The sequence below is a fragment of the Takifugu rubripes genome, chromosome 2 (genome assembly GCF_901000725.2).
Source record: "Takifugu rubripes chromosome 2, fTakRub1.2, whole genome shotgun sequence".
Lineage (NCBI taxonomy): Eukaryota > Metazoa > Chordata > Actinopteri > Tetraodontiformes > Tetraodontidae > Takifugu > Takifugu rubripes.
Window position 1 is genome coordinate 13,297,750 of NC_042286.1, and position 22,627 is coordinate 13,320,376.

The following is a 22,627-nucleotide window of genomic DNA, read 5'->3' on the forward strand; positions in this document are numbered from 1 at the left end:
GTGCGCATGTGTGTGTGTGCGTGTGTGTGTGTGTTGTCAGGGCCTGTTGCTGGTATCAAAGCTAAGATGATCATCACACATTATTTGTCATCTGGCTGAAGGAACATATAGTTTTACATTTAATTCAGCACACTGTGTGCGTGTGTGCGCGCGTGTGTGTGTGTGTGCGCGTGTGTATGTGTGTGCGTGTGTGAAAAAGAGTAAACTTTGAGAAGTTCAACAGGACTCAACACACACTCTCTCTCTGAGCAGCAGTATTGATCGCAGACACCACAGACTGTTTCAATAAGTTATTAAGAATTAAAAATTGACCAGACGCTGATCAGATTCTCTCCATCCTTTTTCTTTCCTTTCCTCTTCTTTCCTTTCCTTTCCTTTTCCTTTCCTTTCCTTTCCTTTCCTTTCCTTTCCTTTCCTTTCCTTTCCTTTCCTCTTCTTTCCTTTCCTCTCCTCTCCTTTCCTTTCTTTTCCTTTCCTTTCCTTTCCTTTCCTTTCCTTTCCTTTCCTTTCCTTTCCTTTCCTTTCCTTGTGACGATATTCCAGAGCAACTCCTCGTCACAGCCGAGCTGTCGCACATCATCGGATCGTCTGACGAGTTCCGGACGGGAACAAACGAGCGGCGAACGACAGCGACGACCCGGAGGGACGAGTGGAGCGGCGGAGGAGGAGGAGAAGAGGAGTGAAACTCCATCAGTTGCCCTCCTCCTACGATGTTGCAACTTAGGCGAGGCGACGGCGCTCTTTAGCGGCAGCCTCTGAGGCAGCGGCGCCGTCCTCCTCTTCCTCCCGCTGCAGCCTTGATATGCTAAACAGGAGGAGGCCGCCGCTCCTCCTCGCCGCCGCTTTGAAGTCATGTGAGCGGCGGATTACACGGCGGAGTCGAGATCCGCTTCAACCTTCTTACATCTCATTTGACGACTACTTCATGTGAGCGTTTTATGTGAAAAGCGCTGGATTATTTGTGCCGAGCCCCTGCTGGCGAGGGGGCGGAGTCAGAGGGAAACTCTAATTGAATCTGTCAACAGTGTAAACGCCTTACAGGTGAACGCCGTGACCTTTGACCCCTCCATCGCCCTTGTTTTTAAGGTGAATGTTTGAATATTAAAGTGAAAAATAGAGAAACAAAAACAGAGATTGACAATTTTGGATTGGAACAGGATTTTTGTTTTTTCATTTTTCTTAAATGTCAGGAAAGAATCAGGAAGAAGAAGAAGAAGAATCTGTGAGAAAAGGTGAAGAACTGAAGCAGCAGGATGGACAGAAGAGAGGAGGTGGAGGAGAGGAGGTGTATTTAAATGTGAGCTGGTGTTAATGAGTTTGGTCAGAGTGTGGAACAGTCAGTAAAGCTGCTATCATTCTCATTAATGTCTGAATGAGCTGCTGATAGCTGTCATGGACCTCACACTCCAATTAACACACACACACACACACACATGCACACGCACGCACGCACACACACACCTCACAGACAGGGAGACAACAAGGTGGAAGGTGTGGAAGGATGCATAGGTGTGTGCCTGAGTGTGTGTCACAGAGAGAGAGAGGGAGAGAGAAGGGGGGAGAGAGGGGGCGAGAGAGAGGGGGAGAGAGAGGGAGGGAGAGAGAGGGGGAGAGGGAAGGAGAGAGAGGGGGGAGAGAGAGGGAGGGAGAGAGAGAGGGGGAGAGAGAGAGGGAAGGAGAGAGAGGGAGAGAGAGGGAGGAGAGAGAGAGGGAGGGAGAGAGGGAGGGAGAGAGAGGGAAGAGATGAAGAAAAAAACTTTTTCAGCATTTCTGTTTTTAACGAGCGTCGGCTAAGCTGTGAGATAGAAATGCAAATTAACCTGGAAGAGCTGAGAAATTAATGGAATCCTCCTTTAATTTGGACAGAACGCAGGAACACTTGTGCTGCTGGGGGAGGGAGGGACAGATGGACGGAGGGAGGGACAGATGGACGGAGGGAGGGACAGATGGACGGAGGGACAGATGGACGGAGGGAGGGACAGATGGACGGACAGACCGCTGCTTAGCAAGGTTAAAAGAAGTGCTTCTTTTTGCGCTGTAATCTGAAAAAGGGGCGGAGTTTTAGAGCGATCTCCTGACCACAGTGAACGTGAACATGGCTGCCATGACGACCTGAACCCTGGCTACACCTGGCCTGACGCCTCAGTAGAACATCAGTGATGATCAGACCACGCCCACGGACCCTGACATCATCATCACCACCTGATCAGGTGATCCCGTGATCCCTCACACATCAGATCCGTCTGGTTGCGTCCGTCCTCGCCACCGTGTGACGCTAAAGTCCAACCGCTGACCTGAGGCCAGATCAGCTGCCGCTGGGATCCATAAGATCGACGGTCTCGTAGGATCGATCAGAGATATTGATTAGATAAATCCCCTTGTGGCAGCAACACTTCCTAAAGTGACTGGACAAGTCAGCGCACGTCCAGGCAGCAAAGGACCAAAGCAGGTCGTTGTCCTGTCCTCAGGTGTGTCTCACCTGCGTCCCTGTGGCTGTGTGATGGGTGGAGGGTGGGAGGACGGTTTATCTCACTTAGCTAATGCTACGTAGCCGCGAGGGTTTCAGGCTAACGCGTGGAAACAACATGTCATCTTCCTATGAACACGTAAACCTGTCCGGCAGAATCGGTCAGCTGTTTACAGCCTGTTGTTTACAGCCTGTTGTTTACAGCCTGTTGTTTACAGCCTGTTATAGCGACGGTTAGCTACAGGCTGTGGTCGCGCCGCAGCCGACAACTTTCATCTTTAAACGCAGAAACAAACGGGCGAAAGCTGAAAACGAGGCGGAGTCAGCGAGGTCAGGGTGGAGCTCCGCTGTGACCCAGAACCAGGATGGGGGGACAGATGAAAGAGTCAACATCAAAGCAGCACAGCCCCCTGATGTCCTGGAGCTTCTATAACGGCTACAAAACCATCAAAGTTCAAAGGTCAGGACTTCGGGACAAAAAAGAACGTTATTAAAATTCAGAGGCGCGAGTACGATCACAGTGATGCGCTAATGATTGAGGGGAGAGAGTGTGTGTGTGAGAGAGAGAGAGAGAAAAGAGACAGAGTGTGTGTGATGTCCTGCTGAGCGACACACACCCACCCACACACACACACACACACACACACACACACACACACACCCACAGGGATTTCCTGATAACTGAAGTCAACTACAAACCTGACGGATTTCTGAGGACAAACACAATTTTCACATTTAAAGAGTTCATTTGAGGTGTTCTAACACATCTGGCATCTGGTTCTGAACAGAAAAGAACAAAAATAGTCCATCATTTTCAGGTTATGGGCACAATAACAGTTGTTAAGGAAGAGAAGAAAATAAAAACAAAGCCCTTAAAGACCGTTTCCCGATCAGTATTAAGGGGCCGCATCAGCGAGGGACTACTTTCAGCGGCGGATTTATCTCTACTTGGAGCGCTCAGGTTAGCAGGGAGGAAGCTGTGTTTTCTCAAATGCATCATTTATTGTTCTGACTGAGGTGCCCCCCCCCCCCCACACCCCCCCTCACCCTCCTCTCACCCTCTCTCCATCTACCACAGAATAATCAATGATCATTTCACCCACAGGTCTCTTTCTTTCCTCCAGGGGCAAAACAGGTGACCCCAGCAGGAGCAGAGAGGAGACGAGGGAGGTAATGAGAGGGGAGGAGGGGGAGGTGGGGGAGGAGGGGCCGTCACCTGGAGCCTGGAATCAATTCAGGTATTGATACCAACATTCCTCCATCGGCAGCAGTGAGGAGAACGTCAGAGAACATCCGACAACAACAAAACTGCCGCTGGCTACAGCTAACAGAGCTAAGCTAACAGCTAAGTGCATCCTTTGATTCATCCTTCCATCTAACAAACACCTGAGCAAGGGTGAGATAGGCATGAGGGAGGGGTGTGTGTGTGTGTGTGTGTGTGTGTTTAACCACTGCGTGTAACAGGAGTGTGTGTTTTCAAGGACAGGTAGTTAAAGTACGCCGTCAGCATGATTGAGCTGATTAAGAGAGGATGAAGAGGAGGATGAAGGGGGGATGAAGGGAGGATGAAGAGGGGGATGAAGGGGGGAGGAAGAGGGGGAGGAAGAGGGGGAGGAAGGGGGAGGAAGAGGGGGAGGAAGGGGGGAGGAAGAGGAGGATGAAGGGGCTATGAAGAGGAGGAGGAAGAGGGGGGAGGAAGAGGAGGAGGAAGAGGGGGGAGAGAAGGATAAAAGGAGGAGGAGGAAGAGGGGGAGGAAGAGGAGGAGGAAGGGGGGAGGATGAAGAGGAGGAGAAAGAGGAAGAGGAGGAGAAGGGGGAGGGAGGGAGGAGTCCCGATCGACAGGTGTGTTGGGGGACAGATGCTACCGTCAACGGTCGTGTTGCTCTGGTTCGACTGAGTTGATCCCCCGGTAACCGACGGTAACGGAAACGATGACGTCGTAGACCGACCATCATGACAATCCTGGAGGACCCACCAGGACGTTGCTGCTGCTGTCGCTGGCCGAGGCGAACTGCATTATGGGATACCTAGCTGTCCACACAGGTCACGTCTGACGCGCGTGTGCTAAAAGGGGCGGAGCAAGTACGAGTGTGGGGAAACAGCTCAGGAACGTCGGTACTGACCAGTCCGCATCCCGAGAAACATCTAAGATCCGTATCAGCCTCAGCGTTGCTGAAACACTCCGGAGCGACGCCGCGGTCCGTGGACAGAGAAGAAGAGCTGGGAGGAAGCCGAGGATCACGACCGGGAACGATGTTTGTTCCTGTGAGCTATCGAGAAAACACTGTTAACGACATGTTTGTGCTGCTTTCCTGCACCCGGAAAACGCTCCGGCCGAGCGCGGCGTCATTTACATTTTCATACGTTTCTCCGTCCAAGAAAAAAGCATTTGTCTGGGCGGCGAGCGGGAAATTTACACATTGTTATTTGGTAACGACGCACAAAGCGCCGCCGCCGAGCCCGCAGATGTTTTCGATGCATTTTCTTCCAAAGACAAATGTAAATTCACTTTGAAAAGAGAAGCAATTTTCAGCGAGACACATCAGAGGTCTGTTTTTCTTCTTCTCTGTCTGATAACCGTGTTTACACGCGTGTCCAGATAAAACCAATCAGCCGGAATCACAGAGGGAATCAGGAAGTGGAGCCGCGGACGTTTCAATACATCCAAACTGTCAAAGGAGCCACGTCCAAACAAGCTCCTTTATTCCCATCTTTAGCCCAGGGCAGCGGAATTCCGATGTTTCAACCCGGATGTCGGATTCCTTCCTGAGGAAGTCGGAGGATCCTCAGAACCCGAGCTGATGCTAACAGACGGCTTCTGCCAGGAGTGACCAGATCAGAAGATCCAGTAATGTTCTGTTTCTGACTCGTCTTGGCCGCACAGAATAAGTCGTATATGTAAAACGGCAACATAGCCCATGCTAACGGGTCTAACGGGGCTAACGGAGCTAACGGGGCTAACAGGGCTAAGGAAGTCAAGTGGGACCACAGCTTTCCTACGTGCAGCCATCTTGTTTCCCGACAACTGGAACACCGAAAAGTGTGGCGTCGTTCCCGGCGACGACCTCCGAGGCAGGGCATTATTCTGCTCGGTGGGAGGAGCCGCGAGGGCGTGGCTACAGGGGAGTGGCTACAGAGGAGGGGCTACAGGGGAGTGGCTACAGAGGAGGGGCTACAGGGGAGGTGCTATGGCAGGAGGGGCTATGGGAGGAGGAGCTACTGGGAGGAGGGGCTATGGGAAGAGGAGCTACTGGGAGGAGGGGCTACTGGGAGGAGGGGCTACAGGGATGGAGGCGGAGACCAGAACGTCAGTAAGTTTCCAGCAACTGTTTCTGTCTCTCCTTCATTTGGTCGTAAATGTGCCAATTTAACACATTTTTATTTTAATTAAAAACACTGCTAATAATTTCATGACTGATTAGAGAAAAACCCAAATAATCATACATTGAAACACTCCAATATAATTACCATCATTTTAAACTGGTTTTTAAATTAAACAGGAACTTTTTTTTCTAAAAAAAAGTGAAAACATTAAAAAACAAATGTAGTGTTTTTGATCTAAGATCATTTCTATGTTTACAAATGATCCGATCATATCTATTAAATTCTTATAAAACCCATCTAATCCAACAAAGTAAAGATTATTATATAATTCACCGTTAAGTCATCTAAAAATGATTAAAGATTTTTATTTTATAGTTCATGTCACAGATCATCTCATTTCCTGAAAGATTAAATATTTTAATCAATGTTCCCTAAAAGATCACAAAATAAAAGTATTTTTTTTTAAAAAAAAAAGAAGATAATGTCACAAGTTATTGGGATGAAAGCTGCTGCTGGTCATGATAATAAACCATCTCACACACACACACACACACACACACACACACTTCATCAGTAAGATGAGTGGTTGTCACGCTGCGGCGGGGGCCAGCAGGGGGCGATGTCATGTGACATAAACACACCGTAAAACTTAGTGGCCAAAACATCAGAACTCGTCCTCCCTCCATCCACCATCCCTCCATCAGCCTCCTCTCCAGTCGTGCTACTGATAGTGGGAGCACTCGACTATGAAGTCTGCCCTCCCCCTCCCCCCCTCCCCCCTCCCCCGTCTCCCCCCCTCCCCCCTCTCTCTACCTGGAAATTAATTTTGTCTCCTCCAGATGACTATCGCTGCTGAAATGCCCCCAGAAATAGATCCACAAACAGCAGCTCAACTGAAACGCCACCGCTGCCTGACAGCCGTTAGCAGCGATGCACGCCGCCGCCGCCGCCGCCATCGCTGCTGCTGGCTGCCGGGGGGGAGGGGAGCAGATGGAGGGATGAGCAGAGGAGAAATGATTGGGAGAATTTAGCATTGGGAGGGAGGAGAAGAGGGAAATTAATGAATTACTGACAAAAATTGTGAGTGATTTGTCTGCTGGCAGGCAGAAAATGAAGCGATGTGAAAAAAAGGCTGCAGAGAGAAAATTCATCACGATAAAATATTTAATCGCCTGTTTGAACGCCATAAACGGCGAGGAGTAACGACGTTACTGGCGTTACGAGACCGGGAGTCTCGTGTTGATGGTGCATTCAAGGACAATGGGAGGTTTCTGCAGAAGGATCGACTACCGGAACCAAGTCGGACCTGAGGAAAGTCCAGTCGCGTGACCACACAGGCTACAAATGTACACAATTTCACACACGCTACATGTGTGCACGTGTGTGTGCGTGTTTGTGGGAGGGTTATTTTGTTAATGATGCTACTGTGGTGGCGTCAGACTGAGCTGCCAGAAGCTAACAGATTCCTGAAAAAGGATTAAGACGGCTTATAGCGATTTACTGGGGGCAGATTTCGCTGCGTGAAACAAGCTAACGTGTAGCATCAGCGTTGCTCAACAGGCCACGCACAGTCGGTCACGTCAGGAGGTTCCGTCTAAAGCTGAATTAGCCACGACGAGCCACAGAGGTTTGACCTTCTGGTACCTCCAACTGACCTTTTCCAGGCAGATTTTACGGCTTGTGCAATAAAATACATTTAATCTAAGCGTGAAATCCTCCAGATTTCATCACGTAAAAGCAGCGCCCTGCCCAGGAAGAACCTGCCCCTGATCACCTCCATGTTTGCTAACAGTTCTGTCAAAGGTTCCTGATGAATGAAGCATCCGTCAGCTGAGGATCCAAAAAAGAGCGCCACCTGCTGGACAATTCTCACGTCTGCGATGCCAAATCTGATCACCTGGGATCTTCTGACATGCGAACGAAGATCCATGTCTAGGTTGTAAATATGACAGAACCAGGACCAAACGGATCACGAGTGGACAAACAAGGTTCCTCCTGTGCTCCAGGACCAGCTGTGGACTCGTCGCCCAGCAGAGGTGAAGCCAGGTAAGTTCTCCTGCGTTGACCTTTGACCCCGCTCAACCACAAGACGCGTATTCAAATCTCCAGCTGCTCGCTGCCGACCCGGCACCGGCTCTGGTGCGGTGGAGACAAACAGAACTTTGACTGGTGCCGCAGGAACCACCAGAGGAGCTTCCACCTGAACCAGAACCGATCCTGTTTGCTCGTTCACCTGTTTTAGCGGGAATCAGGAAGGTTCTCAAGTCCAGACCAGGAACTCCGTCAAGTTCTCCCTCATACAAATGTTACTGGATCTCAGCAGTGACCACACCAGAACACCGTCTCTGTTCCACACACGGTCCAGTTCTGTTCTGATCTACAAACAGTCCGCTGAACAGGTGTTGCACAGAACCGACTGAGGTGTCCTGATGTTCCGAAGTCAAATCAGAGCAGGAAATCTGTCCGCCGGGGAGAAGCTGAAAAAGCAGAACTACAAGATCAAAGCCATCAGCTGCTGCCGGTACCAACAGGTGAAGCAACAGAACCAACGCTGCTGGACCATCGGAACCGGTGAACCTGCAGCAGGTCAACAGGTGAGAACATCGCTGCCGCTGCTCAGTCGAAGAATCCAGAACATTTACTGATGTTGGAACGTGAGAAAGGTCATCAACAGGTAAGAACCAGAGCGCACCTGTCCAACGGGACCGGACCGGACCGGACCGGACCGGACCAGGCAGCTGATCCTCATCCACAGTGACCAGCTTTAAGGTCATGTGCTCTTTGACCTGCACAGGTGAATCTGTGCTTCTCGCCACAATAAAACTTCCTGTGAATGCCACACCGCAAGCACGCACGCCCACGCGCACTCCCCGCCGCCGGTGTCGTTCGACCCTCGCACACCTTAGCCTGCGATTCATGGCTTCCTACAACCCGCGCGTGCACAGGCACGTGCATGCGTCTATCCCTACGCGGGCAGGTGAAGGCAGACGCGGTCAGAAGTGAAGACAAGAGACCTGTTACCTGCACAGACACACGCACACACGCAGGCACAGCTCCACGCACAGCTCCACGCACAGCTCCAGAATAAACCCCGCGGAGCAGCCGCTCCAGCCCGCCAGGCTGCCGCTTGCCGCGCCGCCTGTAAACATGCAGCGAGGAGGAGGAGGACGATGAGTGTGCCCCGTTACCGTTCTCTCCGCGTCGGGTCCTGCTGGATGCTGGGCTTGGTGGGCGCCATCTTCCTGCAACAATATTTGATTTCTTACTTTCTGCTCTCCTTCCGCCGCTTTCCTCGACGCGGCTCTATCGCGACGCGGAGCCGCGGCGTTGCGCTGCGCCCTGACAGCAATGCGTCATGGTCCGTGTGTTAAGACAAAGCCATGTCCGTGTGTGTGTGTGTGTGTGTTTGCTGTGTGAACGCGTCAGTGTGTAGTATACGTGCGTGCGTCTGGTGCTTGTCTCTCTCCCCCGCCGCTCAGCAGCGTGCAAACAACGGGCGGCGGAGGCGAACTGCGGGCTGCAGCAGAAGCCTGCCGAGCGGCGTGAGAGGAGGGGGAACCCGCGGAGGAAGCTCCAGATCCCGCTGCTCTCTTCCTCTCCGACTGCCTGTCTCTCGGGTTCGGCACCACGGAAGAACGCGTTCCGGAGGAGGAGGGAGGGGGGAAAAAGGCAAAGAGGGACGTCAAATCTTTACATTGTCGCTGCCGCCGCAGCGTCTAGAGCTGCGGTAGCATCCCCGCGGCCGAGCGTGGCTGTGCGGTCACAGTCCGTGAGGTCTGCCGGAGCAGGTTCCTCCGCCGGCTGCTGACAGAAAAAACACACACAACATTTAGGGATTTTCTCCAGCCCGGCGCGACAACGCCGCTCAGATGCAGTTGGACTCGTGCTCGTGTGTGTGCGTGAGACGGCGTGAGTGTGTGTGTGTGTGTTTTATGCAATTCTCTCCTCCTGTATTACAGGTCGCTCCGCGGGGCTGTTTTCCAATTTTAACCATCACACCGAAAATAAAAGGAACATCCTGATCCTCCCCCCTCCTTAACCACCACTTCCCACAAACAAATCAACAACCCCCCCCCCCCCCCCACACACACACACACACACACGCACGCGCACATACACCTGCCAGCCATGCCTCAGTAAAAGCCAAATGTCTCTATTGATGAAGCAAATATTTCTGAATTCTTTGAGTCACGTGACGACGCGCGTCCGCAGGTTCGGACTTTAGTTCTGTTGCTTTTGCGGCCACTTTGGTTCCGACATCAGTGATTAAACTCCGCCGCCGCCGCCGCCGCCTCTGTCCCGGTGACCCGTCAAGGTCAAAGGCATGCTGGGTATTCTCCACACAAACAAGCCATTGTGGGGGGGGCGCACGTCCAGCCGAGGGGTTGCAGTTAACGCACGCGCAGTGACGCGCACGGACACGGCGTCAACACGTGTTTTTGTGAGTGGAGTGATGGAAAGTGCACAGAGTGTCATCGCCGAATGACGTCAGCCTGAAGGTGATTTTAAAGATTGCTGATTAGTGAGCGCGCGCCGATGGGTCAACGCCTCAGCTCACAGATGTGCGTGAGTGTGCGTGATCAGAACCCGTCTGGACGCGCGCCAGCAAAGGTCCATGTTGGAAAGCGCGTGTGCTTTTGCTGCTTTGGAGGCCCGAGAAGAAGAGGATCCCAACACGGACCTGTAGATCTGGGCGCGGAAACACAGAAACCGCGTGCGTGTGAGAGACAGAGGGCGTGCGTGAGAGAGATTAAAGAACATTTCAGTAAATCCGACAACACTTTTTTTCCTCCCCCGACTCTTTACCATATTTCCAGACTAAACTTTTAAAATTGTTGGATTGAAGGTGTGAAAACGGAAGAAAAGACAGAAAAAAGTGAAGTTGTCTGCAGTTGGATTCGTTTTGGGATCATTTGTGATCCAGCTGACGGAGGTAAAAATGCCCACATGCAGAAAAGTTTGATAATGAGCGGATTTAGAATGAAAGAGGGGTCGATCTGCTCCGGAACCCCGCGGGAGGCACCGCTGGAACAGATCGACTCCACAGGTACCTTTGCGGGTAGCCGCCGATCCCCTGGACGCTCTGCGGGGTCCCGTTCGTTGCTCCGGGAACAGGCACCGGCACCCGACCCACCGGGGGTCCCGTCACCATGCTGCTGCCTACGCCGCCACCCCCCGAGCCCCCAACACCGGGTCCGCCGCCCGCCGAAGCCGTCACCTGGACGCTGAAGTCCGGGAAGATCCTGATCATGGTCTCCGGAGCGTCTCCAATGCGCAGCCGTGTTCTGGTTCTCCCTCCACCGGGCGGCTCACTGGGAGCCCTGGGAAGCCCGCTCCGCTGGAGTTTCTTTAAAAGTCTCAATGTATTTTCGCTTCTTTCGCCTTTTTCCTCCTCTGGTGTGAGCAGAACTCGCCGCGCGGATCGGGATCACCAATAGTTGATCAACTGATGAGCGGGATCAGTGAGAGGAAACTGCCTCTTTCATACTTTCTTCTCTGCTGGTCTTCAACCTTCAGCGTTAACCCCCCCACAAACCCGGATCATGGTCCCGGGGTCTCCGGAGCAGCGGGGCTGAGGTGAGGACTTCACCGGTGAGAGTCGACCGTGCAGCGGCGTCTGCGCTCTCGCCTCCCGGCGCTGGAGCTCCGGACTCTCCCGCTCCCCATCGGTGAACCTCTGCCCGGCTCTGCGCGCTCTGCCGGCGGGGCGGAGACGGTCGCTGCTCGGCTCTGGTGTCGGGCTCTCAGCAGCACCTGCGCAGCGATGACATTGATCCAGTGATCCAGTGATCCAGCAGCAGCAGAGTGTGTGTCGGTATGTCGGCGAGCGCGCGCGTGTGAGCGCGCACGTGTGTGTGTGTGCGCTGTCCTCCGTGTGTGTGTGTGAGAGTAAGAGAGGGGGAGAGAGATAGGCCGAGAGAGAGAGAGGAATGGAGGGATAGAGGAGAGAGGAACGTTTATTCTCTCTTTTTTCTGCAGATGAGCAGCAACTGTAAACTGGACTTTTATTCGGGACAATAAAGGTTCCGTTTTACTGAAAACAGAACCTTTAAAGAGCAGCGACGTCTCGCTTTTGGTTTTCTTTAAGATCCACACGAAGGTGATGGATGATGTCAGCTTTGATGATCGCTAACAATAAATAAGTTTTGCTTTTTAAAAAAAAAAAAAAAAAAAAAAAAACCTTGAAAAGTTTCTGGTTTCATCTGAAAGGTTCTTCACGTGGTTCAGGTCCACAGAAATGTGCCTGTTGGACCTGAGGATAAAGAGGTGGCAGAAATGGACCAAAGGTCACCAGAGCAAAGCTTCCCCAGGTCTGTGAGAAGGACTGTGAAGAACAACAGGAACCATCTAATCTGTGCAGAAGTTCCAAGAACTCACGCCCGGAATCCACGTCCTCAGAACCACTCTGGATAAAACCAGGCACAGACGTTCCAAGAGGATGATGATGATGATGAAGAGGCAGATATGTGGAGCAGGATGGCTCAGATGTTGATGAGGAACTGCGATGACGAAGCAGACCGGGTGTGGCTGTGTTCCAACAGGAGCAATCAGGAACGTCTGGTTCTCCACCGAAGCCAAAAAGAATATTAGCATCAGTTAAACGCAGCTTTAATGAACGCTGCTGCTAAAAATAGTCCAACGTTCTTCACTTTTATTCCTCCAGAATGTCACAATAATCCACTTCAGAATGTTCCTGGATTTGACTGAATCATCTCACCTCTTTGAACGCCTTGCAGAGCTAGCATGCACGATAGCCTAGCATGAGGAATACCTGCTAACATTTCATGCCTGAGAAGGTGAAAATGATGGACTAAAGTTAAATTGTGCTACTTTTTAAAAATGAGCAATGTTAATTTTCAGAATACGATGTTTCTACTGGTGCCATCGACACTTTAGCGCGGCGCTACGAGAATCATCGCACATCAACTGTTGAGGGGCTGTGGGTCAAATTAAAGCTAGCAACACTCACCGTTCTGTGGCTGAAGGTTAACGCTTCACAAGCCACGCCCCCTCAAATCCTGTAGAACCAGCGAGCTGCTGAGATGCTCTCACATGTATGAAAATACCAGATAAAACTCAGCTGATGACTCCTCCCTCCCATCAATCACTCCTCCCTCTTCACAGTGGCCCCTCCCAGTCCTTGATGACTCCTCCCTCCTAACATCACTCCTCCCTCTTCACAGTGGCCCCTCCCAGTCCTCGATGACTCCACCCTCCTAACAATCACCCCTCCCTCTTCACAGTGGCCCCTCCCAGTCCTCGATGACTCCACCCTCCTAACAATCACCCCTCCCTCTTCACAGTGGCCCCTCCCAGTCCTCGATGACTCCACCCTCCTAACAATCACCCCTCCCTCTTCACAGTGGCCCCTCCCAGTCCTCGATGACTCCTCCCTCCTAACAACCACTCCTCCCTCTTCACAGTGGCCCCTCCCAGTCCTCGATGACTCCTCCCTCCTAACAATCACTCCTCCCTCTTCACAGTGGCCCCTCCTATTCCTATGCCCACCTTCCTGTTGCTGTATGACAGACAGGAAGGTGGGCGTGGCCTCTCTGCAGCGTCCATCTGTATCCTGTCATTTCCAGCCCAGGGAATCAAACCCACAGCTCTGCTGCTGAACAGCGCTTCTCTCCTGCCGCCTCCTCATTGAGTCACTCAGGACACATTTTCAATATTTCATCCTCCTCTGGACCCCCGCCTCCCCCCCTGGACCCCCGCTGGGACCCGGAGCCTCGCTGCGAGAGCCTCTAATAACCTGCAGCTCTCGTCTGTCCTCTGAAAACAAAGACTCGCACTAATAAAACGTCCCAATTGAGCTGATTAAATAGCAATAAAAGCGCGCTGCTGCTGCTCGGCCGCCTGCTCCTTAAATTGGATCGCAGCTCTAAGCAGCAGCTCGTAATGAAACGCAGCGCCGCAGCTACACTTTACCTCCGTGTGTCTCTGTAATGAAATCAAATGAATTGGACTGCAGCTTTCAGGGGAGACATGCTGGACCCCCTTATAGAATTACCACAGAGCACTGAGTGTGTGTGTGTGTGTAGGTGTGTGTGTGTGAGAGAGAGTTCTCTCGGTGACCGCATGACCACTGACTCAATGTCCGTGTGCACAATATGCCTCGTTTGAAATCTGCATCTGCTCTGTGTTGCCTTTGCGAGCGTGCACGTGTTTGGATGATTGTACGTGTGTGTGTGTGTGTGTGTTTTGTCCTGAGGGACAACAGCAGGTTTACTGTCCTGATTCTGTCTGTTGCGTTTTACCTGGTCACAGCTCACTAATACAGTCAAACACACATGCGCACACACACACACACACACACACACACACACACACACACACACACACACACACACACACACAGCTGTGCTCCACCAGAACCCGACTGTTTCTCCCTCTAGCATCTTTTCATAGATTCAGGATTTTAACCCGAATTGGACTCAGACTGAACGCTAGCTGCTAGGTTAGCCGAATGTAGCACGACAATGCTAATGCTAGCTGTGTGCAAATTAATTGGTGGGCAGCTGACGCGTGCTGCACTGACACTGAACCGCAGGTCCTCACCTCCAAAAACGTGAGCGTTCATCTGAAAAGTTGCGGCCTTTGAGGCCGTTCGGCTTCTCTCTGGACAGGAAGTGCGTTCAGAGACGGACGGACGGACGGTGACGGTCGCCCACGGCGCCATCTGAAGCTCTCGACGCTCTAATCTCCCCGATAATGTGGCCTCCTAATATTTCCCCTTTCTGGCTGTGATGGATGAGGTCAGGCTGCGATTCCTCCTGCCGGGGTCAAAGGTCAAACCGGAGGCCCGGCTCTCTGCACCGCCGGCGTAATGGGAGCTGAAATATTAGTCGTAAACGCCCGCGGACGCGCCGACGCTGCCGCTCCGATGATGAATTAACTGCTACGAGGAATTAAAGATGGAGCGTTTTGAAGCCTTCTCATCTACACCTCCACATGCTAATGATTGATAATAATACACACAACATTTTATCTCTCTCACACACACACACACACACACACACACACACTCTCTTCGTGTATGCTAATGATCGCTAACAGTCTTGAGCTAAAACCAGCTCTGAACTTTTATTCAGTTGATTCAAATGACTTGAATGTAAAACTAATGAAATAATCAAACTCCTAATCGTAACTCTGCCCCTCGCCCTCAGCTGGAGCCTTACCTCCTTCATCAGAGTCTGCTTTGACCCTTCCAGGCACCCGTCCCTGAGCCGTCATTGATTACGGTGGAGAATCGAACCTTCGACGTGTAGATCCGAACCAGCAGCATCAGCTGACTTCGGAGGAACCGAAACCTTCTGACTCTGGAGGTGAAAACGTTTTATTGGTGATTTTAATTCAGGACCGATTCAATGCGTTTATTCCACTTCAGAGTTCCAAAGTGTTCACCTCAAATCTCGAAGGAGACGTTTGGATTCTGATCAGTTTGGAGAAATCAGCTGATTCCATCTTTCCAGTTTAAGTGATTTTTTTCTGATCGAGGCAGAATTCTGAATCAGGAACTTCAGATTCCAGAATAAAGGAGGCTGCTGCGCCTCCTGATCAGATCCATCGATCCGATGCATCGATCCGTCCGTCCGATGGAAACGAACAAACCTTTGATGAGTTCTGTGTATCGCAGCCATCCCATAATGTGGGGGCAGCTTGTTTTCACTCTAAGCCTCCATTTGCTGGTCTCCTCTCAGAAGATAATGGAGCCGATGATGATGATGATGCTGAGGACGGTGATGATGATGAAGATGAAGATGAGGACGGTGATGATGATGAAGATGATGATGAGGACGGTGATGATGATGAAGATGATGGTGATGATGAGGACGGTGATGACGATGATGATGAGGAGGACGATGATGATGATGATGAGGACGGTGATGATGATGAAGATGATGATGAGGACGGTGATGATGATGACGGTAATGATGATGATGATGCTGAGGAGGACGATGTTGATGATGCTGAGGACGGTGATGATGATGAAGATGATGATGAGGATGGTGATGATGAGGACGGTGATGACGATGATGATGATGAGGACGGTGATGATGATGAGGACAGTGATGATGATGATGAGGACGGTGATGATGATGATGAGGAGGACGGTGAACGGTGATGATGATGAGGACGGTGATGATGATGAAGATGATGATGAGGATGGTGATGATGATAATGATGATGACGGTGATGATGATGAGGACGGTGATGGTGATGATAATGAGGACGCTGATGATGATGAAGATGATGATGGTGATGATGAGGACGGTGATGATGAGGACGTGATGATGATGATGAGGGCAGTGATGATGATGATTAAGATGATGATGGTGATGATGAGGACGGTGATGATGATGATTAAGATGATGATGATGATGATGAGGACGGTGATGATGAGGACAGTGATGATGATGATGATGATGAAGGGACGCTTGCTGCTCATCAGCAGGACAAAATGAGTCCGCCCTGTTTTCATTCAGACGTTTGTGTCCTGAAGAACATTAATAACACGGAGGCTCCCACCTGATGGGATTCCGTCTCGCTCAGACACACACGTGCTGGCGGCGGCGGCGGCGGCGGCGTTCCTGCTGCCACGGACAGTTTGAACAGGTGAGGGGGGGGGGGGGGGGGGGCGAGCCGACCTGATGTGACCTGATGCGTTGTTTGTCTCCAACTTCGTGCTGATGGGGGACTTTTGTTGTGTTCATGGCGAGGGGGGAGCCCCGCCCCCCCGGGAGCCCCGCCCCCCCAGCGTTTGACGGCGTTCCTGCGACTCCCCGGCAGGACGAGGATCATTTGAGGCTCCGTCTGTTTGATGCGGCGTAATCACATGTGATCTTTTCAACAGCGAGCGGGCCGTCTCGTTAATTTGACCCCGGACGCACGGTCGCCCCCCCCCCCCCCCCCCCCCCATCAGGCCGCCGCCTGAAGAGTAATTGCAGAGCCACCACGCTCGGATGCGCTCGACCTTTACGACCTTAAAAGCCGTTTCCATTTTTCTGACCACAGAAAAAAGAACATTTCTGCCTAATTGCGAAAGGCAAACACCCCCCCCCCCCCCATATTTGATTTGCTTTTGAAGACAAAATGCTGAGAAGCATTTCCATTTTCATTCATCAATGCTTATCAGTCATCTGAAGGCCCTTCAGCCACAATCAGCATCACGGCGGCGGCGGAGGGCGGCGCCGCCACGAGAGACCATCAACAATCGCAGGAAGCAATTTGCTTTAATGTGAAGTGTGTTTTGTGGCGGCGAACCTCCATCTTTTAATCCTCTGACAGCTTCGCTCTGCTTCCCCCTCAAAGACAGAAGGAAGCGTCACCGTGCGTGAGGCGGCGGCGGCGGCGGCGGCGGCGGAGCGCCAACGGGAGCCCGAGGCCCGGAGAGCACGGCGCCGCCGCCTCCGCTGACGACGTCGCTCCATGGACAGCTGCTAACATCTGTAGCTTCGGTCGGTTCCTGGTCTCCCGAGGACGACCGCCCCCCCCCCCCCCAGCGACATGGCGGCGAGGACGTGTGGCGGCCGCTTCAGATTCAAACGTCTTGACTTTAATCGTCGGTAATCAGCGGAGGGTTAAACCACCCGTCCTCCTCATCATCCCTCCGTCTCCCGTCACCTGCGGCGCCGCCCTGCCTGGCGAGGCGACCTCGCCCTGATGAAACCCGAGCGCGTGGATCATCAGAACCAATCAGAGCTGCTCGCTGCTCCAGCAGGACGACCTGATGGAGGAAGATCAGAGACGGACGGCTGGGGACCAGTGAGGTTCTGGAGGAGGTTCTGGACCTTCTCAAGCTTCCAGGCCCGGTTACAGCACCAAAGGTCGTGACCTCTGAGCCGTGGTGAACGGCGAGGTCGCTTCTGTGGCAGCTGAACCTTCTGACGGGTTCTGTTGGACCCAGCGGAGATCGGGCGCCATCACCGGCGTGATTCCAGCTGGGCTTTGATCTGATGGACGTTTCCCGTCCGTCACTCGGACGTTTCGCCGACAATAACGAGAAGAGAAGAAGAGTTTTCTCACAATCAGTCGAGTTTATTAGTTTTGACGGTGGTGGACAGGAACCATGCAGTCAAGCGTTTACTAACAAAGATGATCTACGTGAAGGTCACAGACACAAACATTCCCGCTTCTTCGGATCTACACCTCAACTCGCCGCCTGTCGTCCAACAGCCGGAGACGCTGCGGTTCCAAGTCACACAAAAGTAGCAACAGCAGAGCAAGGCACACATGAGAGTCCCGGGGTCACACTCACCCCCGCTAGCAACCCTTAGCGTGGCGCTAACGCCTCTACAACAGTCCCCAAATAAAAAAACACACCCCTAGAGAGAGCAGAGCCGAACGTCCACCCGGCAGAGCAACAGTCGTCGCACCTGAACACCGTCACAGCAGCTGTGGTGGTGTTGCATAGATCAAAGGGCCTCGTCGCTGCGTTCTGACGTCTTTGCTAATGCAAACAACATTGATTAAATATAGGTTGATCGGCGGCGCCATCTTCCCTCGGAAGAGTCGCACACTTTGACTCCACACCGACAGGTCACTCCCCCAACAACCGCGTTTCCATGGATACGCCCAGAGTCATGTCCGAGGGTAGCGAACGGGGTGTGTGTGTGATTAAAGAGGGGTGTGAGCAGCGCCACCTACAGCTGGACCAAACACCCCGGAAAAGAGGCGAGGATTTAAAACTGAGATTTGCCTCCACTCGGGGGGGGGGGGGGCTCCTGCTTCAGACAAACCTGTAACCACGTGGGGTGGGGGGGGGGTGGGGGGGCGCGTGGTGGTGTCCCTCCATCATCTGGCTGCTCCTGTGATCCACCTGAGGACACCATCCCGCTACGCTACGCTACGCTAACACATCCTGCTCATACATCTGGGATTCCACCTTTAATACAACCTTCTTTTGAGTCTTTCTATCACGACTTCCTTCTCGCCCTCGTTATGTGCCCCCCCCCCCCCCCCCCCCCCCCACATACACACACCGTTCCTGTGGCGCTCCTGACCGGTGGGGGGTGTTTACCGGGTGTATTCATGTATTTACACCTTTACTGGTTGGAAATGTGACCTTTGTGTTGTGGAAAACATCTGGAATGATCCTGATTCTGAATTGGGAGCCAGGCAGTCTGAGCGGTCCGACCCGGCCCAGGTGCTGCTGCTGGTTCCACAGATCCAATAATAAACACACTACAGAACTAAAACACTTCATCAGCAACATGGATGGATCAGATCCAAACTCTTCAGCTGCGACCCTGAAATCACACTCAGACAAATAAATCAGTGGGAACGGCGGCGGCCCTGAGACTGCTGCCAGGGCGCTCCGTCCCGCCTGGTGACCATTTGTTTCAGCAGGAAGGCGTGAAAGGCGAGGAAGAGGAGGAGGAAGAGGAGGAAGAGGAAGAGGAAGAGGAGAGGAGGAGGAGGGAGCAGCCAGAGGGACGAAGCCAAGGACAGAGGACCAATCAGCTGAGGCCCCTCAGAGATGCATCCTGGAGGCTCCTGATCCCACAACAGGTCGTCTCTGTATGGACACAGGGAGGGAGGGGGGGAGGGATGGAGGGAGGGAGGGAGGGATGGAGGGATGGTGGAGGGATGGAGGGACAGAGGGACGGAGGGATGGGGGAGGGAGGGGAGGGAGGGATGGAGGGACAGAGGGACGGAGGGATGGGGGAGGGAGGGACGGAGGGATGGGGGAGGGACGGTGGAAGGGAGGGATGGTGGAGGGAGGGAGGGAGGGAGGAGGGACGGAGGGAGGGATGGTGGAGGGAGGGAGGGAGGGACGGTGGGAGGGATGGGGGAAGAGAAAGGAGTTGAAAAACACATTTTGTAGATTTTGGTCCTCCCCCTGTTCTTTTCTCTTTTCATGTGACAACATCCTTCAATCTTTAAAGTTTTGTTGCTATGGTAACGGGAGTCCATTTTAACCCCCCCCCCCCACCTCACCAACAGGTGATGTTTGAAGACCTGCGAGGGTCAATTTAGGAGTGATGTCGTTAATATTACAGCTAATTTCTGTCAGATTTAATATTTACACTCCTGCATGAATCAAACACTCGTTGTTGTTTTCTGCTTCAGTGAAATTTCTCAAACATGATTCGGTGATGTTACACACACACACACACACACACACACACACACACACACACACACACACACAGACCCTCTGCAGTCTGGGTCACAGAACGCATCATGAGCCGCATTTGCGATTGCTTTAATTGCACCTGTGTGTGTGTGTGTGTGTGTGTGTGTGTGTCTGCTGGAAGGGGACTGAACAGGTGGGATGGACTGGGGCACGCCATGGGGGTCAGGACCAGCTGTACACATCACCAGGATGAGTCTGTGTGTAAGTCTGTGTGTTCTCGTGTGAGTTTGTACACTCAGCATAAGTGTATATACAGGTCTGTCCTCTGTGTGTGTGTGTGTGTGTGTGTGTGTGTGTGTGTATGAACATGTCTTTCTAACCTGCAGCTGTTGGGCTGTCAGAGCATCTACCTGGACTCTCATGCCCTGCCCTCAGGGCCGTGTGTGTGTGTGTGTGTGCGTGTGTGTGTGCGTGCGTGTGTGTGGGGCAGTGGGGTTTGCTGAGCCCTGGAGGTAGCCACAGGGCCGTGCACAGATCGTGTCAGTGATGGCTTTTGTTTTGCAGGCTCCAGATTTCATTTGAAATTTAAAACTACAAAAACGATGAAAACGCGACTTCACGTCTCAATAAATAAACAACAAACAGTAAACAAGCTCACTCTGCCTGTGCTTGAAGTGGGCGGTCTTGTTGCTGTTAGGCTCCGCCTCCTCCTGCTGCTCACCTGAGGGGAACAGAAATTAAAAGAGGGAGAAGGAGAAGAAGAAACTGTTGATCCTCATGATGAGAAAATCATGTTCCACTTTCTTCTTTCGACAAACAAGAGGAGAATAAATGAAAACTGTTATCAGGCTGAACGGTGTTTGTTTTCTAATCAGCTTCTTTTCTCTCCGATGACGAGCTTCCATTAACATCAGCATCGGGAAGGAAACGACCCTCCCCCCACCTCTTACATGACTGAGTGCCCTTGAAAGCCCCCCCTCCTACAAATGTTCTTCTAATGTATCTAAAATAGGTTCATAAAGATGCTAAACATGTGTTATTAACTGCTAGCGGCTAGCTAGCGGCTAGCCCGCAGCTCGTGGTCAGCAGATTAACTGTGTTCTTTCATTTGAAGTGTTACAGGAGCAGATATCGACTCTTCAGGAGACAGTTTTGGCTCCGTAAACGCCGATTTTTCTTTTTTTATTGCACGTGTCCGTTAGCACGCGCGTGGATCGGGAAGCGCCTCTACGGCTGAGCCGTGTTCTTCTGTGGCGGAGATAAACAGGTCGGCCAGTGAGGCTGCAGGAAGCTTCAAAAACTGCCAGAGCTCATTTGCATAAAGAAATAGAAAATTGTGAAAAGAGCACAAACATGCTAATTTAACGTTGAAGTGAATTGAACGATCCTCACCGATGAATCCTAATGAAATCTGACTGCTTTAATTATGCTGATGTTGTTCTCTGGACCTTAACCTTTTCACTAAAAAAGTGACAAGTCTGCAAATCCTCCCTTCCATTAACACCCGAGGAAAGAGGAAAACAGGGGGGGGGGGGGGGTTGCGCTGTGGTAAAATACCACAATTATCCTGTTGATTCCAGTAAATGTAACAAAAAAGGAGCAAAAGACAGAGGGAGGAGGAGGAGGAGGAGTGGAGGAGGTTCCACATCAGCACAAATGGGCTGGTGGTGTTCGGAGCCGCCGAGGGCTCAGGCTAATACCTGCAGATAGCGGATCAGGCTGTTTCCTGGAACACTAACCTGCCCCGGCGCCGCTCCTCCCCCCGCCGCCGCCCCTACGCCTCGCCCCCTGCTCCTCCTCCCTATCTGCCTCTCTCATCGGCGAACGGTTAATTTTGGGATTAATGTGCGTGGCGGTGGCGAGCGGCTCTTTTGAGGGATTTGTAGCCGAGCCGCAAACACTTATCTTGGTCATTACGGCGCCCATATTGGATTCAAGCGCTTTAGTATGTGGCGAACATTCGGCGGCGGTGGACGAGTCTATCAGGGTAACACGCGCCCGGGGATTAAGATAAGAAGGACCCTCATTACGGCGCCTCTCCTCTCACGGCGTGCTGACACTCTCAGCGACATCACACAGGAGGTACGGGTCCTCACCTCGCCGCTCTGCCGCAGCGTCATTGAAGATGGCGGAGGGGGTGTCAGGTGCCCCCCGGAGAGAGCTGCAGTCTGAGGACACGGAGGTGGACGGGAGGGAGGAGTCCTGCAGCGGCGCTGGGGGACGGGGACTAACGTCTGGGCTGGACGGCGTCCCCTCAGACCAGGGACGCTCTGGATCCGATCTGGACCTGGCGTCTGGACCGTGAGAGGCCTGAGACGAGTCTTTCTCCGTTAAAAGACGCCGCGGTTTCTTGGTGAGAGACACGCTGTAGCAGAGCGGCGGGCCCAGGTAGACCTCCTCCGTGCAGGCGGGGAACAGGGTCTCCTCGTCTCGGACCTCCGGGCTCAAAGGCGGACCGTCGGGGTTCCCGGGGGACTCCGGGTGGCGAGCCGTTCTTGAGGCCGTCGTCTGACGTCTGGCGCTAGTGAAGGTCTCCGGGTTGGGGCTGTGGAGGCCCTGGGTGGGCGTGGCGTACACGGGGATGCTGTACGGCGTCGGCGTAGAACTCTTGTCCTCCGAACACTGAGTGACCTCGCCGCAGTCGCTGTCATGAGAGGAGAGAGACAGGTAGGAGTAGAAGTCGCCCTTCCGGAGGTGGAGAGGTCGGTGGGAGTGTTCCAGGACCTGAGAGGAGGCAGAGAAGAAGAAGGTG

At 52.6% G+C, this 22,627-nt stretch overlaps 2 protein-coding genes across 8 annotated transcripts in view; both read right to left on the reverse strand.

Annotated features, from left to right (window-relative positions):
• npas3 (neuronal PAS domain protein 3) overlaps window positions 1-11,636 on the reverse strand; it is a 96,676-nt gene extending 85,040 nt beyond the window's left edge. For 5 of the 7 annotated variants that reach the window (XR_003887638.1, XR_003887637.1, XR_003887636.1 and 2 more), the window contains exon 1: window positions 10,844-11,636. Coding sequence is in view for 4 of the 7 variants with exons in the window: in XM_029833014.1 (XP_029688874.1) it covers window positions 10,844-11,043 (200 nt within the window). In the remaining 3 variants the exon portion in view is untranslated. Of the gene's footprint in view, window positions 1-8,980; window positions 9,670-10,843 lie in introns of those variants that run through there. The other 2 variants (XM_029833015.1, XM_029833016.1) reach the window with 2 other exon arrangements.
• A 6,177-nt stretch (window positions 11,637-17,813) lies between these two features.
• Window positions 17,814-22,627, reverse strand: part of akap6 (A kinase (PRKA) anchor protein 6) — a gene marked incomplete at its 5' end in the record, with an annotated part of 74,955 nt that continues 70,141 nt past the window's right edge. The window contains 3 exons of the mRNA XM_029832733.1: window positions 17,814-19,314; window positions 20,534-20,596; window positions 21,972-22,599. Coding sequence (XP_029688593.1) covers window positions 19,256-19,314; window positions 20,534-20,596; window positions 21,972-22,599 — 750 coding nt within the window. The remainder of the gene's footprint in view (window positions 19,315-20,533; window positions 20,597-21,971; window positions 22,600-22,627) is intronic.